General features: G+C 41.7%; 1 protein-coding gene across 1 annotated transcript in view; it reads right to left on the bottom strand.

Moving 5' to 3' along the window:
- Positions 1-17,572, bottom strand: part of NSD1 (nuclear receptor binding SET domain protein 1) — an 81,206-nt gene that overhangs the window by 17,428 nt on the left and 46,206 nt on the right. Inside the window, exons 5-10 of the mRNA XM_087924183.1 lie at positions 15,676-17,269; positions 7,703-7,824; positions 6,143-6,434; positions 3,743-3,849; positions 2,015-2,090; positions 478-596 (exon numbers count right to left, since the gene is read on the bottom strand). Coding sequence (XP_087780309.1) covers positions 478-596; positions 2,015-2,090; positions 3,743-3,849; positions 6,143-6,434; positions 7,703-7,824; positions 15,676-17,269 — 2,310 coding nt within the window. The remainder of the gene's footprint in view (positions 1-477; positions 597-2,014; positions 2,091-3,742; positions 3,850-6,142; positions 6,435-7,702; positions 7,825-15,675; positions 17,270-17,572) is intronic.

The raw sequence follows: 17,572 nt of genomic DNA on the forward strand, positions 1-17,572 counted from the left end.
ATTCATTGGAAAAGACTCTGATGTTGGGAAAGATTGAAGGCAAAGGGAGAAAGGGACAGAGAGTGTCATCAACACAACAAGTTGTGGCAAACTGTGAAAGACAGTGGAAGACAGGGGGGAGGGCTGGCTTGCTCTGATCCACAGGGTCACAGAGATCCACAAGGGTTGGATGTAACTTGGTGACTGAACAACAGATAGTATTATTAAACAACACTCAAATTTCAGAACAAAATTACCCAAAAAACCTCTAGTTTACCCTGGTCATGTGACTGTCTCAACAACATCCTTTAAAATGAGCATGATTAGGGTTTTTAAAGCAAGTTCCTAGTTAAGCAGGGAAATATTTGTTGGCAAAACAGTATTTATTAAAATGTCCCTTCTTCTATGTCGTTGTTATAAATATAACAAAAGTTTATTCCTCAATGGCAAAGCAATCAAAATTACACGAAGTCACATCATGGTGAAGCTTAGCAGTACCTCCATGTTGGGAGTTTCCTCCTGGGTATTGTCACTCTTTTCTTTTTTACAGGGAGTTGCTGCCAAGTTGCGTCGCTGCCGCTTTCTCTTCCTCTGTTTCCCAGGAATCTTTTCAGGAGCTGCAGCAAGGAAGACCACACATTTGGAGCTGTATGGAATTAACCTCCCCACAATATAATCTTGGCGTCCCTGGTCCTCAAAACTGAATATCATAATAATCCAGCCTAGGGCACTTTTTGTCAATTGAGCAAAAAGGATTTCTGCAACTTTTTATTCCCTGTCAGTGGCTAGAAAGTATAATGACAATGTGTATGTATTCCATATTTTGATTCTAACAGTTTGAAAAATGTGTCTGTCCATTTGCAAACAGCACACCCTACTTATTCTGTAGGACCATTGTGGAACAAATAATTTATCTGTGAATTAGTACAATCCAAGTACCCTATTTTTCGCACTATAAGACACACCTGACCATAAGACACACCTGGGTTTAGAGGAGGAAAACGGGCAATGACAAAGACAGAAGAGGTGGGGGTTCAGACCCCACCATGGCAGCCCGTATTTTTCATTCCATAGGACACACCGACATTTCCACCCACTTCTTTTGGGTGGGGCGGGGGGAGAAGCGTGTCTTATGGAGCGAAAAATATGGTAATTACCTAGAACCTGATCTTTGTATTCAAACAGAGAACACTAGAGGAACAGTGTTTTAAATAAGCAAACGGATAGAAGTTACAAATGATGTTACTGAAAGATGTGACTTTGAAGACCATCCATTGCTTGGTATGCACTATTTGCTTGGAAAATTTAACTCTTTTAACCTGCTTCTCTTCTCTGCCTAGTAACCGCTTCCCCCCATCATCTCCTTAGTGTTTTTCTCTTGCTTCTATTCTTAATGCAACTGCCCTCCCATCATCTTTCTCCTCCTCCTGACTGTTTTGCTGGAAGGAGAGAGCAGAACACGAGAATATCTGACCATTTCTGTGTATGAAAGCAAATAATCAAGCAAATGTGGAATTATATTTTTCCTATCTATTCTTCCTTTATAGGGCATGTTAACCTTTAATGCAGACAGTTTACGTCTAGATAAATGCAGTGGTTTAAGAATCTCTTTGAAAGCTACATATCAAAATTAAGGAATCACCTCAACAGACTGTGGATGTCTCATCCTTTAGAACATAACCAAAAAAAGTTCTAATGGAGCTGAAACTCTCAAAGTTAAGTCAATGTTCTCGTATAACCTTCTTCTCAAGATGACTTCTATTCATACTCTTCATATGTTCATGTTTTTGTTCATATTTTTGAATGTTCCTAAATTATTCCTCAGAATGTTCCTGAGGAATTCCAGGTACAGCCAAGATTTCATTTTAAATCAGTTCAGTCTAATGAAGATAAAAATATAATTCTTTTTATTGAGCTCAGTTTATACTTGGTTCATATGAAGATACTTACGTTCACCATAAGCTGATGGATTCTGAGATGCAATCCCAAACCCTGGCTCACTTTAGTATTATTTACTTATGTATGCACTTCTTACCTTCAACAGCATTTGAAAGCTGAGATGTGGAATAAAACTCAGGCATTTCAGTATCCAAAGGACCAGCCTCAGAACACTGTGGATAAGCACCATTGATAATTTAGAACATGAAGACACATTGTTCTCCAAGGACATATTTTTACTAAGTTTGTCTAAAAATGCAGTTCCAGTTGATACACTACAAATTATTTTAAATGAGAAAGATGCAGAAGTGGGGCTGGACAGTGGGATGCCATGGGTATATAATACATAATGTATTATTAATTTCCTAAATATTGAAAGGTCAAACCCTGAAAATCCCAGCTCCATTCCTGCAGCCTGTCAGAATAATTCAGTAGCATGGAATAAATGACCACTATGCTCAATGACCGAGATTCCAGTCCTAGTTGTGGTCATAAGTCAAGGACTACCTGTACAACATACAATAGTGAAAGATCTGTAACAGTCACTATGCAGGAAAGATAGGCAGAAGACTAGCAGAGTGCATCCATGAATACCAACTAGCAGTAAGGAGACACAATAAATGTCCTTTAATTTCACACCATTTAGACATACTCAGTAATGGTTTCAACAGGGAAATGGTTAGCATTGTAGACCAAGGTAAATCAAAAAACATGACAGAATTCCTGGAAGCTTGGTATTCGGTCAACAGGCATATAGAAATAAATAATATTACACACCATTCAAAAGAGACAATTAAAAAAGAAAAGAAAAGAAAAGTCAGAGCTGAATATCTCCCCAATCAATATTCAAATAAATAGGGATTAACAACAGGAATAACACCAGACAAATAATCAAGTAGTAAAAATGCCCTAATCAAGGAACTAGTAATGTAGACAATCAAGGAACTAGTAACGTAGACAAACAAGGAGTAAACAACAGCCGAATCAAGGCACTATCAAAAAGAAAACAGTACTTCCACCAACACTGATAGGGAAAGCTACTGTCTAGCAATATATAGCAGTTCAGTTCCAATCCAGGTTTCTCTACCAAATAGTTCATAATTCAGATCACCGTGTCATAATGTAACCTCTGTCTATGTATGCACATGTGTTTTAAAGAATATGCAATGGGAATATTATAGATCATCTTCTGAAATATATTACATGGATTTTTTTCCCCTCAGCTCCTATGCGTTAATCAAATATATGCTATCTAAAATTTCATACTTCTGTAATTTATTTAGTTATTGATTTTTTTTGAGTGGCATCATGATGACCTAGTGATGAAGACTCTCATCTCTCACTTGGAAGATTGAGAGTTCAATCCTAGGTAGCGACATACGTTTCTCTCCTAGGGTAGAAAGAAAATATATCTGCTGTGAACTCTGTGTGGCATCACTAAACCCTCAGCTCCACTCAGTTGCCTCAACTCTATTCCTAATTAAGGAATTACAGGGTCACAAAAAAAGAGTTTTATTGATTGATCAAATTTATATAGATGCAAAAGGCAACCCTGGATGGTGCACAATAGCTTACAGCACAACATATAAAAACATCAAGTACAGGTATAAAAACAATAATAATAAATATCCTAAAAATTAAAAAGACAAACCATAAATGAAGGAGAATAAAAAACACCTCCTTAACAACGGAGCCATCTAGTTCCATGTCTTTGGTTCCATGGAAGCGCCAATCCTGGTCACATAACCAGGTCTTGAAAGTAAGTGACTTTGAGAGTAAATGGTAATATTTTAAGAATTATTTTTAAACTGAAAGATCAATTTACCTTCTTTATAGAGGTCCACTCTCTCTTTGGTATAAATGTGGTATCCAAATCATTGGATTCTAAGAGCTTTTTTGTTGGCTTTCGCTGGCGCTTACTCTCAAAACTTCCTACAAGAAAAATGTATATATAACAGTAACTTCACTGGATTAAAAAAAAGCAGCATCAAACAGCTAAGGACAATGGCATCATTTATTAAACTTCTTCATAACAGAAGGAAAAAAACCACAAGAATAAAAAAACCACCCCAAGTTATTCAACTGCAGCTGCAACCCTGGTAACTACTGGTGAATGAAGTCCTTGAAGCCCAATCCCCATACCTTCCTTTTTCTCTATTATAAAATCTAAAACTAGTAAAAATGGCTGTATTGTCACTTGTACAGTCCACTTGTGAGCAAAGTGCTATTATGCAAGGTCCAGTTCCAACAATGAATCAGTTAATGCCCTTGGGCTGCAGAGAACTGGATGTCTTCTACCATGTATGACCTTGGAGAGTCAGCCCTAGGAAAAAGACAATGGCAAGCCACTTCTGAAAAACCTTGCTAAGAAAACTGCAGGTTCAGGCAGCCTCTGAGAATTGGACAGGATTGAAGGGGGAAAAGACTCCAATAACAAATTCATTTTTGCCGAAGTTTCATTGTATTGTTTTCATTGTTAATTTGTGTTCATTTTGGCATTTGGATTTTTAGGGGAGTTGGGTACATTAAGATTATGTTAAAGCAATGGCAAAAAGTTTAGAGAACCCTCCTATACAGTGGTAAGCTTCTAGTCTATACTCTTAAAATACTGCAAACTGGGCTCCTAAGCTCTTATTTTATGGACCTAAAGGGTCTTTACCTGTGGATTGTTGGCTCTTGGGAAAAGGCGAGATGTACAAAAAATCAAAGCCAAATCAAATATGAAAAATTCCAGATCTGGCTGGATTCATGGTCTTCTTAACAGGTTGTTTCACCACAACTAGTCTAACTAGCAAGTTAGAAAATGTAAGAGTGCCACAATGATTTTCTTATGCTTAGTTGAACAGAAATGCTTGGAAACAATGAAGTAGAATGCATTCCATATTCACATTAAAATATTTTGCAATGTTCACAGTGATTAATTCTCAAAACATTGCAAAAAAAACCCACCCCTATTATAAACTGACATTTTATTTTATGAGCTACAAGTCTGAAAATTGTATTTATGCATTTTGTCAGAGTTAAACGTCCTATAAACATTGAGGCAGACAGAATTATATGCATAAGTAATATTTTTAAACAAATAAAATTGAGGAGTTGAATGCTTCCAAGAGAATAATTTACACAATTTATAAAGGTTTCTCTTTCTTGAAACCTTTAATTTTTAAATGTTTCTGGTACCTGTTTTAATGTTAATTTTAACATGGGGTTAAAATTGGGGTGGGATTTTTTTTGTTTTTTGTTTGTTTTGTTTAAAATTTGCCTGAGTGGAAAGGCAAGGTATAAATGAAATCCATCCAATAAATACTATATGCCAGCGGTCGCCAACCACTGGGCCGCGAGAAAATTTTGGAGGGGCGGAGAGAAATCTCACCCCCAGAGCACCCCCCAAAGCAATTAATCCAGGCTGCATAGAAAGACAAGGCTGTGCCGCCCACATGGCCCGCAGGAACCCTACCCACCCACTCACTCCTTATCAGGCAAACTTGCCTGCTAAATTGCTATTTTTCCTTTTTCCGGCCATCAGGTGTTCTGCTGTGCTGGGAGATTTAGACTAGCTAGGAAGCAGGAAATTGTTGCATTTCTTGCTTTCTAGCTAGTCTTTAGATCTTCGGCTCTGCTTTTAAGCACAGTCGAACCTCCCTTAGGACTGAAGGTTCTATTAATCAGTGCAGACTCACACAAGCAAATTTGAGAGACTTGAGCTAGCCGATGGCAGATAGATTACTGAATGATTCTGTGAGCAACTCAATCTGCCTGCCTGCTTTGCCTGATTTTGGGTAAAATGTGCTCTTTTTTTAAAATAAAAAAATTCAATATTTACATACATGGTGTGTTTTGAGTTAATTTTGTGAGTTTGCTTGCAAGCAAATTTTATGTGACAAACTGAGCTAGCCGATGGCAATTAGATAGATCTTTGAATGAATCTGTGATTCTGTGAGTAACTCAATCTGCCTGCTTTGCCTGATTTTGGGTAAAAGTTGCTTTTTTATTAAAAAAATCAATATTTATATAAATATTTTTAATATTTACATACAAGCCATGCCCAGCCAGTCACATGACCACCAAGCCACACCCACAAATTAGGCCACACCCACAGAATCCGTTAGTGGTCCCTGGGATTTAAAATTATGAGTTTGGTGGTCCCTGAGGTCCAAAAGGTTGGCGACCCCTGCTATATGTGATATCTTAGGTTTTCAAATGGAGTTACACAGAAAACCAATACCTGGTTTCACTGTTGGTTCTTCTCCCTGTGAATGAGAGTCAGGAGCAGAGGCAACAGATTCCAATACATCTGGTGAAGATAACGTCAAAACGGGCATTTCTAATCTGGGTTCCCTGGACTGGACATCAGGCTCGTCTGACAGAGGAGGCTCGGCTTCAAGGACTGGAGGAGATTCTTTTGATGAAGAAGCAGATGAAATGGAGTCCAAGGGTTTCTGCTCAAGATGTTTATTACGTGCTGGTTTCTCAATGCTGCTTTTCTGCTTGGTTTCAGACTTCTCCAGAGAAGTTGTCTATTAGCAGTGATCAACAAAGAAATAGTGGTCAGAGCAATACCAGGAGTCTGCTAATTGTGAGTGAAGTTACCTAGGATATGACATTTCAGCATCTTTTAGGTAACAGTCAACGAAAATAATGTTTTCTTTTGGCTCTACAAGGGAAAGCAATTATGAGGTATGCAATAAAGTCTTTTTAAAAAACAACAACATAAGATTAAAATGAGAAACAATGAAGGCAGAGTATTGCCACTATATGGCACTTTCATAACTAATATTCCTTCTCTTCCCCCCAATAAATTACACCCCATGATATAGTATCATTAGGCTAGAAGTTTCTCTGATTTTCTTCTCTGTCCATGATAACCATTAAGTGGGAATGAGGGAAGCAGTAAGGGTCATAGAGAGCCAACAGACGTTTCTAAGAATGAAGGAAAAAATTAATCACGGTGATGCTATTTGCAGAAGCAAATCCCTACGTTCCATAAAAGATGTACTTTAAAAATGAGAGTTATAATTTTAAAAATACAATTGGTTTATTTTACTATTTTTAATGATGATTTTAAAAAGTTAAGTATTGGGGGAAAACCAGAGATATTAAGACAAAGTTTTAAGCTCTTTATTCATTCATGACCAAATGTATTCCTCTCATCCCTAATTATACATTTAAAGAACTACAGTAATCTGACTGTAGTTTAGATTAAACATGTGTACTCAAGGTAGATTGGCAAGTACTATAATACCTCTGTGAACAATCTTCTGACTAGTGATAATACTCAAATCCTATTCCTTTGTAGCAAATATGTATGATCTAGTAGTAGGTTTATTATATTTTTTAAAAAGCTTCCTTTATAGGAGTCAAATACTTGGGGGTGCTTGGGTCATTTATTGTTATTTACTATCCATCCTTCCTCATTCCTACCACAGATAGCATTGTTTAGTGCAATTGGACCAACAACTCAGTTGTTAAGCGCTAAGTGAAGCCAAGAGTGTGTTCATAATCTTACTTCAGCTTTTATTTGCTTTATAAACCTGCAAAAGTTGTTAAATGCAAGGACTGGTTGTAAAATTATTTTTTTCATTGTTGTTCTGTGAATAACCACTAAATGAGATAGTCACAAATGGCTACCTGTATATTCACACATTAATCAAAAATGGTAGTCAGAAGAAGAAATTGCTTCTCCCCACTCTATATACATTTACTTCTGTTTTGAATTCTAGTCCTAATTTTTTAGCCATAATTTTTCCCCATTTTTCATTATTTCCTAGTTTGATTCAACACCCACCTTTTGAAATGATTCCTGACTCTTTTTTTTCTTCTTTGATGCAAATATGTGATCATATTCCTCTGCATATTCTAGAAGCCTCTTACTTGGTTTTCTAAGGCGCTTCTTCTCTGCATTTACAACTGAGAGAAAAGAGAAACAGCTTCACAGACTTCAAAAAGGAACAATGGGGATGGGATAGAATCTTCCATTGTAAAATATCACTATCATCTTCATCTTCATTGCAAGCTCTTATTCTTCTATTTTTTATGTATCTTTCCCCTCCAAACATCAATTTTACTTCTTCAAAGAGGATTCCATCCTCATCTCCCTTAGCCCCACAAGTCTGGAAAACAAACAGGATGCAGCCAGTAGCTTTACCATCCTGTCTTCAAAGTTTGCCTTTTAGGAGTTACTCTTACTCCTAACCAGAATCTGATATGCTATGCTGTGGTATCCACAATTGCCATGCTACTAAATTCTAGTTTATAGGGTAAAAGCTTTTGATGATGATGTAGTGGCAACATAAACAAAACAATTGAGAATATTTGCATTAACATAAATGTCTGGTCTGATAGATGTAAGTAGTCACACATCATATTAAGTATTTACCTTGGAGTAGCTGCTGGTAATTATGCTTGAGGATGGGACTGGTAGTCTTTGCCGTGGCAAACCACTTACTGGTTTGCCTAACATTAGTCATCACCTCAAACAAGTTTTTAATCAAATATATCTGTCCTTCAATGAATATTGCAAGGTCTATTTTCAACATGCGGTGGAATTATTAGACTAAATCTGAGGTAATGTTTGGAAGCAACTTAATTATGAGTGTGGTTAATTTAATTTTTATAAAACAGCAGAGAGGGATGCAGTTTATGATAGCAACCTCTTAATTCCTAACTTTATTCATACAAGCACATATGTATGAATATACATTTTATACATAAAGAAGGTACAAATTAATATCTTTGGCACTACCAAACTATAACTGACCTACATTCTGCACCTTCAGATCTCAACCTACCTCCACATGACACATTACTGTAATGGGAAGATGGGTTACACCATTGTAACCTCAGTGGAGATATTCTTTTCAATACTTCCTCAGTTAAAAACAAAGCAGAACATAAAATACATGCTATTATATGAGAAGAGGAGAGTTGTAGTTCAGCCCATTGTTTTCAATTGATTGCCTATTTGCAGAGGTTCTTCAAGTAAAGATATTCAGATAAACTATAGTTAATAAATTTATCATGCATTAAATAATGCTTCTCTTCTGCCACACTGATTATTATAATCTGGCAAGGTTGGACATGAATAAGGGAACACTTAAACATACAATCTACAGCCCACAGATTGAAATGATATAAACTAGGTGTATTATTTCTGGGCTGCAAAAATTGAGAGTAGATAGTAGCAAAGAGATTCAGAATTATTGCCACCTATATTGTCATCTGGGTATGTGCAGCCCAGATACAGTAGGCCTAATACAGTTTATTCTACATTGTTATGTCCTTGGGACTCTCCACAGTCCCCACTCAGATCCGCTCAAGTTGTGGGGGGGCGTTACTGCCTCCCCATTGGCTGACCACCCCAGCAGCCGGCTATATAAGCAGGCTACGGGGTTCGGTTAGCCGCTGGTTGTTGCGAGCCCGTTCCAGGCTGGCGAGCTCAATCAGCCCTTTATTTCTAATAATAAAGTATTTGTTGCTTGCAATGCCCTGGCTAAGTCTCTCATTCCTCCGAACTTAACACTGGCGACGAGGATGGGATTCTTTCCAGAGGCACAACGCGACCGCTGAGTCACTAGCCGCTGATCCCAGCTAGAGAGAGAAAGCGATCAGCCGGCAACAAAAGCGAACCAGGGAAAGTGAGAAAAACGCTGTAGCCGTTTTGCTAGCCTGCAGCGAATGCTGAGCCGCAGCCAGAGAGAAAGCGGTCAGCGAACTAATGAAAGTGAGAGAAACGCCTGTAGCCGTTTTGCTAGCCTGCTACAGAAGGAAGTGTAGCGCTGCGAGCCGCAGCCGCTCATTCTAAAAGGCGCGAAATTCAAACGGCTGTCAGTTGAATTTCCCGTCTAGTAACAGCGCGGTGCTGTAAGCTGAAGTCAGGCGCGAAATTCAAAAAACGCTGCCAATGGCCGTTGCAGCCAAAACACCAGCAGTCCCAGAGAGAGAATTGAGAGTTGTAAAAACACCTCTCCAGAGCTGAAGTCACTAGCCTTTTGCTGGCACAAAAAACCTTTCCTGCTGCTACCCAGAGAGATTTTCTCAACAGGTCATCTAACGAGGATTTCATCATGAACTCCCACCCAGCCTTCCCATCGTTCAAACCGGATGAGGAGAAGTGGGAGTCATATAAGAATCGTTTTAATCATTACGTCGATGCCATAGGGCTGGCTGATGCAGGGGAGCACCGGAAGAAATCATTTTTCTGAGCTATTGCGGGGCCATCGCCTTCGACACTGCCACAGCCCTGGTAGCTCCACGTGAGTTAAGAAACGTCCCTGGACCGAACTATTAGAAATCCTCACTAACCATTATTCTCCTAGACCCTCACAGATTGCCAGGAGGTTCACCTTCCGCATGAGGAAGCAGACTGAAAAAGAGTCTATCAACCAATACATGGCTGCCTTGAGGACTGCAGCACTCCATTGCGGGTTCGGGAGCTACCTTGATGACATGATCCTTGACCAGCTCGTATGCGGGGTCAAAGACCTCCATCTCCAAAGACGTCTATTGGCCAAGAAGGACCTCAACCTCGCCCAAGCCGTCGAGGAAGCCGTGGCATCAGAGTTGGCTACCCAATCAGTCACGGAAATCCAAGGCCCCGTGCACAAACAACCCGCTGCCACCATCCACTCAGAAGAGGTGGTCAACACAGAGGATTCCAGCGACCAGGCTGACATCCACCGCCTTGCTCAGACCAGACAACCACAGGTAGGAGCCAGGCAAGAAAGCAGCCATCCGCCTAAGCACATCACCCTGTGCCTGTCCTGTGGCGGATCTCATCCGAGGGCCACCTGTAAGTTCAAGGGAGCCACCTGCAACAATTGCCTCAAAAAGGGGCACATAGCCAGAGTCTGCCAAGCTGCTCGCTGTCCCACATACGGGGGCCCCTCCTCCTTTTCACGATCGGGTCCACAAAGGCAAGTACTAAACTGTCACACTCGCCATTTTGCTAAACATACCTGCAATGCCATTAGTAAAATCTCGCTCTCTGTCCTATTAGAAGGTAAACCATGCCTTATGAGGTTGACACGGGGTCAGCGCTCTCAATTATTTCGTGGAACACCCTCAAGAAGCTGCAGCCCAAGCTATCCAGGAACCAACTCCAGAAGTGCCAGCTCTCCTTGAGGGACTACCAGGGGAAGGACATTCCGGTACTTGGCAAAGGCAAGTTCCATGTTAATTTTAAAGCTTTCAAAGGTTACCTGCCTCTAGTGGTAGTTAGCGGCAACCTCCCCTCTCTATTGGGGCTTGATTGGTTTCCCCATCTCGGCCTAGGGTTAACAGGAGTCCATGCTGTCTCCACCTCTGACACTGACTCCTTATTCGCTGACTACTCAGACGTATTCAGCAATGAGCTGGGATGCTATAACGGTACCCCCATCTCATTCACAGTAGACCCCCAGGCAGTTCCATTAGACTAAAACCCGCAGAGTCCCATTCGCCATCCGGCCTAAACTGGATGCGGAGCTAGACAAGTTATTGAAGCAAGGGGTCATTGAACCAACAGACTTCGCCAAGTGGGAGACGCCAATCGTTACCCCCTTAAGAAGGATGGCAGTCTGAGAATTTGCTCGGACTATAAAACCACAATCAACAAATTTTTACAAGTTAGCGCTTACCCAGTCCCTGTCATACAACATCTATTGCACACTTTTGAACCCGGCAACATTTTCGCCAAGTTGGACATGTCTCAAGCGTATCAGCAGTTCCCTGTTGACAATCAAACAGCCGAACTGCAAACCATCGTCACCCACAGGGGTGCCTTCCGCTGCAAGCTCTCCAATTTGGCGTAAGCGTTGCCCGGGCATTTTCCAATCCCTCATGGAGCGCATACTCCAGGGTCTCCCTGGCGTAGTGCTCTACTTCGATGATATATTGGTCTCGGCCAGGGACAGACCCAACTCTTCCAGAGAGTCAGAGCAGTGTTAGACAGGTTCAGACAGCATGGGCTCAAATTAAAAGGGAGAAATGTGCCATTGCTACTAGACAGGTGGACTTTCTGGGCTATAAAATTGACGCCTCAGGTATTCACCCCTGGAGTCCAAGGTTAAGGCAATCCATGAAGCACCCACACCAACAACCAAAGCAGAGTTACAAGCCTTCTTGGGGTTATTGAACTTTTACGCATCATTCCTGCCCCATAAAGCTTCAGTAGCTGAGCCTCTCCACAGGCTCTTAGATAAAAACTCTCCTTGGCACTGGGGTCACAAGGAAGACACTGCTTTTCACGCAGTCAAATCGTTACTCACTTCTAACGCAGTACTTATTCAGTTTGACCCCCATCTTCCACTAGTGTTGGCAGCTGACGCATCCCTTTCGGGATTGGAGCTGTTTTAAGCCACAGACTACCAAATGGCTCCGAGGCACCAATCGCCTTCTTTTCTAGAACTCTCTCGTCCAACAGAGCGAAACTATAGCCAGATAGACAAGGAGGCTTTAGCTGCCGTAGCAGCAGTTAAGAAATTTCATGAATTCCTGTTCGGCCACTCTTAAGAACTAGTCACGGATCATAAGCCTCTCCTGGGTCTCCTGGCCGGCGACAAACAAACCCCACAAGTGTTGTCCCCAAGAATGACGAGGTGGACCCTATTCTTGGCAGCCTATTCGTATAAACTCATACACCGCCCAGGAAAAACCTTAAGCCACGCAGACGCTCTCAGCCGCTGCCCCCTGCCTGCTCCAGCTGAAGACCCGGCCCCGGTCCATGGTATCTTTGAGGTCACCCAGCTCGACCTTCCTGTCACTGCCCTCGATATCGCCACCAAATCCAAAAAGGACAAAACGGTCGCCCAGGTACTGGACTGGGTGAGGAGGGGGTGGCCGGGCACGAGTATTTCTAACGAATTCACACCCTTTAAAATACGCCAACAAGAATTATCTAGTTTGCAGGGTTGTTTGCTGTGGGGCACCAGAGTGGTCATCCCGGCCCAACTGCGCACCCGAGTCTTGGAAGCACTACACGAGGGCCACCCTGGCATCGTCAGGATGAAGGCGTTGGCACGCAGCTACGTGTGGTGGCCTGGCCTCGACGACGACATCAGCAAATGGGTAAGCTCGTGTCAACCCTGCCAGGAGTCTAGACCATCCCCTCCAATCACCACCCCCACAAAGTGGGAAAGCGCCAACGCACCCTGGTCCAGACTGCACATTGACTTAGCGGGTCCAGTTCACGGCAGAATGTTCTTGGTGGTGGTGGACTCATACTCTAAGTGGATTGATGTGGCCCAACTATCCACCACCACCACTCAAGCCGTCACCAAGGTATTGACCCGCCTGTTCGTGACCCATGGGTTTCCGGACTCCATAGTTTCTGACAACGGCCCCCAGTTTGCCTCAACAGAGTTCAGCCGTTTTGCCGCAAATCTGGGCATCCGTTACATCTTCACGGCTCCCTTTCACCCCGCCAGCAACGGGTTGGCAGAGAGAGCCGTTAGAACCACGAAGGAAGCATTGGCCAGATTCGGCAATGAAGACTGGCACCATAGACTATCCCGTTTCTTGCTGGGTCAACACGCAACCCCGTGCACAGTCACTAATAAATCCCCGGCCGAACTACTGATGGGCAGACGCCTAAGAACCGTGTTAGATAGACTTCACCCTAATTACTGCCCTGACTCACCCCTCGCTTCTTCAGCGGGGAGCAGAGGTTTTGTTTTGCAGGAGAGCATCTTCGCGAGGAACTATGCGGGAGACCCACTATGGATCCCTGGAGTGGTCATTGCCATCACCGGTCCCAGGTCATACAAAGTCCAGTTAGATGACGGTCGCATCTGGAGGAGACACCTGGACCAGCTTCGTAAGCGCCTAGTCACTACGCCCTGCGCAGAACCATGGGCACAACCCAACACACAGGCACCAAGCCAGACTCCCTTCAACTTCAGCCCGGGAGATACTCCACCACCTCCACGTGAGTCACTGAGCGAGGAGCCAGACAGAGACCACGCAGAGGGTATGTCGCCCGAACCAACGTACGAGGACACACCGTTGCCAGTCGGCTGTTCTACCCCCGTACCAACGCAGTCCGCTGAGCATGCCCGCGTTTCCTCATCAGTTCAACCATCTCCCTCGGGCTCCGGGCCAGTGGTCAACGCACCCGAGCTACGACGCTCAGAGCGCCAGCACAGACCTCCAGCATTTGAACGATTACTCATGTTCACATCTGGGGGAAGGGGTGTTATGTCCTTGGGACTCTCCACAGTCCCCACTCAGGTCCGCTCGGTTGTGGGGGGCGTAACTGCCTCCCCATTGGCTGACCACCCCAGCAGCCGGCTATATAAGCAGGCTGCGGGGTTCGGTTAGCCGCTGGTTGTTGCGAGCCCGTTCCAGGCTGGCGAGCTCAATCAGCCCTTTATTTCTAATAATAAAGTATTTGTTGCTTGCAATGCCCTGGCTAAGTCTCTCATTCCTCCGAACTTAACATACATCTTACACTTATCACATGTAAACCAAATTTTTGTTTCTAATAAGTTTATTTATACCATTTAGTTGTGTGTAGGATTCACAACAGACACACCAAAATTCCCATTTTGAATTGCTTATATAGTATAGCTGGGGACTGATTCTGCAACAGTTTCATTTGAAAATAATATCTTTTTGCAAATTAAAAAAACAAAACCTAAATGTATTTTTCTTTTCTTATTTGGACAGTTGTTGATTTGACTTCTAAAAATTAGAAGCCTAAAATTAAGCTCAAAACAAGAGAAGTGTTCGAAGAATTCAATACAACATAATATATACTATTCTCCTAAGATTTTCTCTCCTGTCAAAGTTTGCTTGTTTCTATATCTTTGCAACACCTAATTCTCACAACGCACAAATGAAACAATAAGTAATTTAACAGCTATACCACTTCAACTACAGGTACAGGCACACGTTTTACTACATGTTCCTTGTATTAATGAACAGAGAATGATCCTGGAAAATTAGATGTCAAAAAACCAAGTTCTAGTCCACCTTTTTAAAAATTATTTTTATCTACAGGATTTCACAGCAAACTGTGAAACTGCAGATATAGGAAACTGAACAACCTACTTGCAGTTCTTATTATAAACAAGAAAACATTACTCAGCTAAAAGGTTTTCACAAATTTTGCCTGTTGGGGGTCTTATTTAATCACCCTGAAAAGCAAGGTCGTCTCCAATCCATCAAAACTGTTTCATTCAGTAGCAGCCAAAGATGGCCAAAATATTTCCCCTTCTGCTTCCCTAGAGCTACTGATGTGCTTACCAGCTTTAGAACTGCTTTGGTTAAAATGCTTCCATCGTTTTTTGGGTGCTACGTGGCTTACATCTTTAGACTCATCCCCCATGGAGCCTTCTCTATTCAGTTCTGTTTCCAACTCTAGGCACTCCCCATTTTCAAAGAGCCTGTAGCTCTCTTTCTTTTTACCAGATTCTGACTCCATTTTTACATGAACTAAACTGCCATCAGAGGAACTTGAAGAGTCTTCACCAGGGGAGTATTGCATCAACTCCCAAGGTACTTTCCTTGCAAAATCTTCCTTGGTTTTGTCTAGAGATCTAGCAACTGAGCTTAGGGTAGCTCTATGCTGGTGGGACACACACTCTGCTGTACTGAATAATTTTTTTAATGATTTGCTCTTTGATGTTGCATTAACTATTAGTTTAGATAGCTGCTTAGGTTTTGGATAGCTGCGCCTTGCGGTGCAGTGTGTATCAGCAACAGCCGTATTTGTGAGTTCCCTTTTTTTAGCACCAGGATGGATCAACTTGGCTGTGATATCATGTGAAAAAGAGGACTGACCTTCTTTGGGTTTATGACATTCTGGTTCTTGAACACTATCTTGATTTTTTTCTACTTTAGGAGTTGCTCCCATTGTAGTCAATGATGTCAAATTGCTCGGAGTATTACTTTCAGCACTTTCACCATTGCTAGAACTTCTGTAGGAGACAACGTTCTGCGTAGTCATGATCTGTTTCTCTTTTGTCTTACTGTCATGCATATCTTTGAACATCATTAATAAGGTGCTGTATTTGTAATCAGACTCAATAGACAAGTGATTTTGCCCCGAGACAGAGGAAAAGAGGAAGGGCGCTGCAGTCTTAGGTGGCCCACATTCTTTACCTTTATCACCCATGGACCTATAGGACAGCTCTTTCAGTTCAGAAAGTACGTGTTTCACAACAGCTGTTTCTATTTCAGCAGAGTCCTGAGATTTCTCTCTAGTGCTGCTTGGCAGTTTAGAGCCATCAAGCTTCCCACTTTTGGCAGGTGTATCAAACCCAGGAGCACCTTTGGTAGTAGAAAAGCAGCCCTCGGGGATACATTTGTCTTTCTTAAGAGATGGTTCTGTGGCAGTGGCGGCTGATCCTTTATGTTTGCATTTTATAGTTCTGAACTGAAGCTGTTTAATATCCTTGTGACTTGTAAACCCTTTACTTTGGAGTGTAGTGTGCTTATCTACCAGGGTAAGACTGTCCTTCCTGTAAGCAGATGCTTTCCTCTCACCTTCAAAGGATGGCTGCTGGAATTGCTCGCCTCCTGCTTCAACACTGGCAGTCCTACCTAAAGAGCCTTCCAGAGGTTTCTGATTTCTATTACTACTTTTGGAGACAGATGCAGGGCGTTTAATGCTTCTTTGTCCCCAAAACAGTTCCTTTCCTGTTTTGTTTATAGAGTCACAAATTTTTAGATCTCTATATGCTGCTGCAATACTTTGGTCAAGAGGCTCTAGATCGCAGTTACCATCAGAGTCCGTTTCTTTTTTCCTCTCATTTCCACCATCGGTTCCAGAATGTGGCTGCTGTTGTGCTGAACTGGACAGGAAGCCTGAGGGGCTTTTCACTTTCTTCAAATCTATTTTGTGGGATTCAAATTGGCAGTCTCTTTGAGAGATGTCATATTCTGCTTTCTTAGATTTATTTTCAAATTGTCTTTCTCCAAAAGAAGAGAGCAAGTAATTTTCCACGGTACACTTGGAACCTATAAGACTTTCTGCTGCTCTGCAAAGTTCATGAGACGCCTGCTTATCTAGCATGTTTTCAGAAATTGTATTTTTAACTTTGCTTATTGGCACTTCACCTTCGCTCTCTCTCTTAATATTACATTTTTTAATTCTATTCCCCTTCTTTGCATCAGAGTTCTTCCTCATTTGTGATTTAGTGAATATTTTGCCTTTATCATGGGACAAATGTTTAGAATCAAATGCTAACGGTTTCAAATATCCATTCAGATGCCTGCTCTGCTGGTTTAAGGAATCCTTTTTACATGATCCCATTAAATGGATGCTCTCCAATTTGCTAGAAGTCCGGATACATTTTTTCATGCCATCCTGCTTAAGATATTCAGTAGTAAGGCCGACACTGATCTCCCATTTAGCCATAAATTTCTTAGGAACCTTAAAAGTAAATGAAGACAGGACAAGAGGAAATTAGAAAATAAATACTTATATGCAAATGGTAGTATCACACTAAAATATTTTCATACTTTCCTTCACAAAGTTTATTTGCAATGTGTAACAATATACAACTCAAATTTGGGCAGCATTGTTACATTCAGGTAACTTTACAAATACTGATCCTAAATGAAACCTAATGGAATTGTGAAGAATTCCACTGGTCAGCTTGGAGTATTTATTTCAAATGAAACAATCCCCTGCATAGTTAATATTAGCACTTCTGAATTGGAAAAAGGATTGCAG

The sequence above is a fragment of the Pseudonaja textilis genome, chromosome 2 (assembly GCF_049901715.1).
Source record: "Pseudonaja textilis isolate UNSWEBS1 chromosome 2, rPseTex1.2, whole genome shotgun sequence".
NCBI classification, from domain to species: domain Eukaryota; kingdom Metazoa; phylum Chordata; class Lepidosauria; order Squamata; family Elapidae; genus Pseudonaja; species Pseudonaja textilis.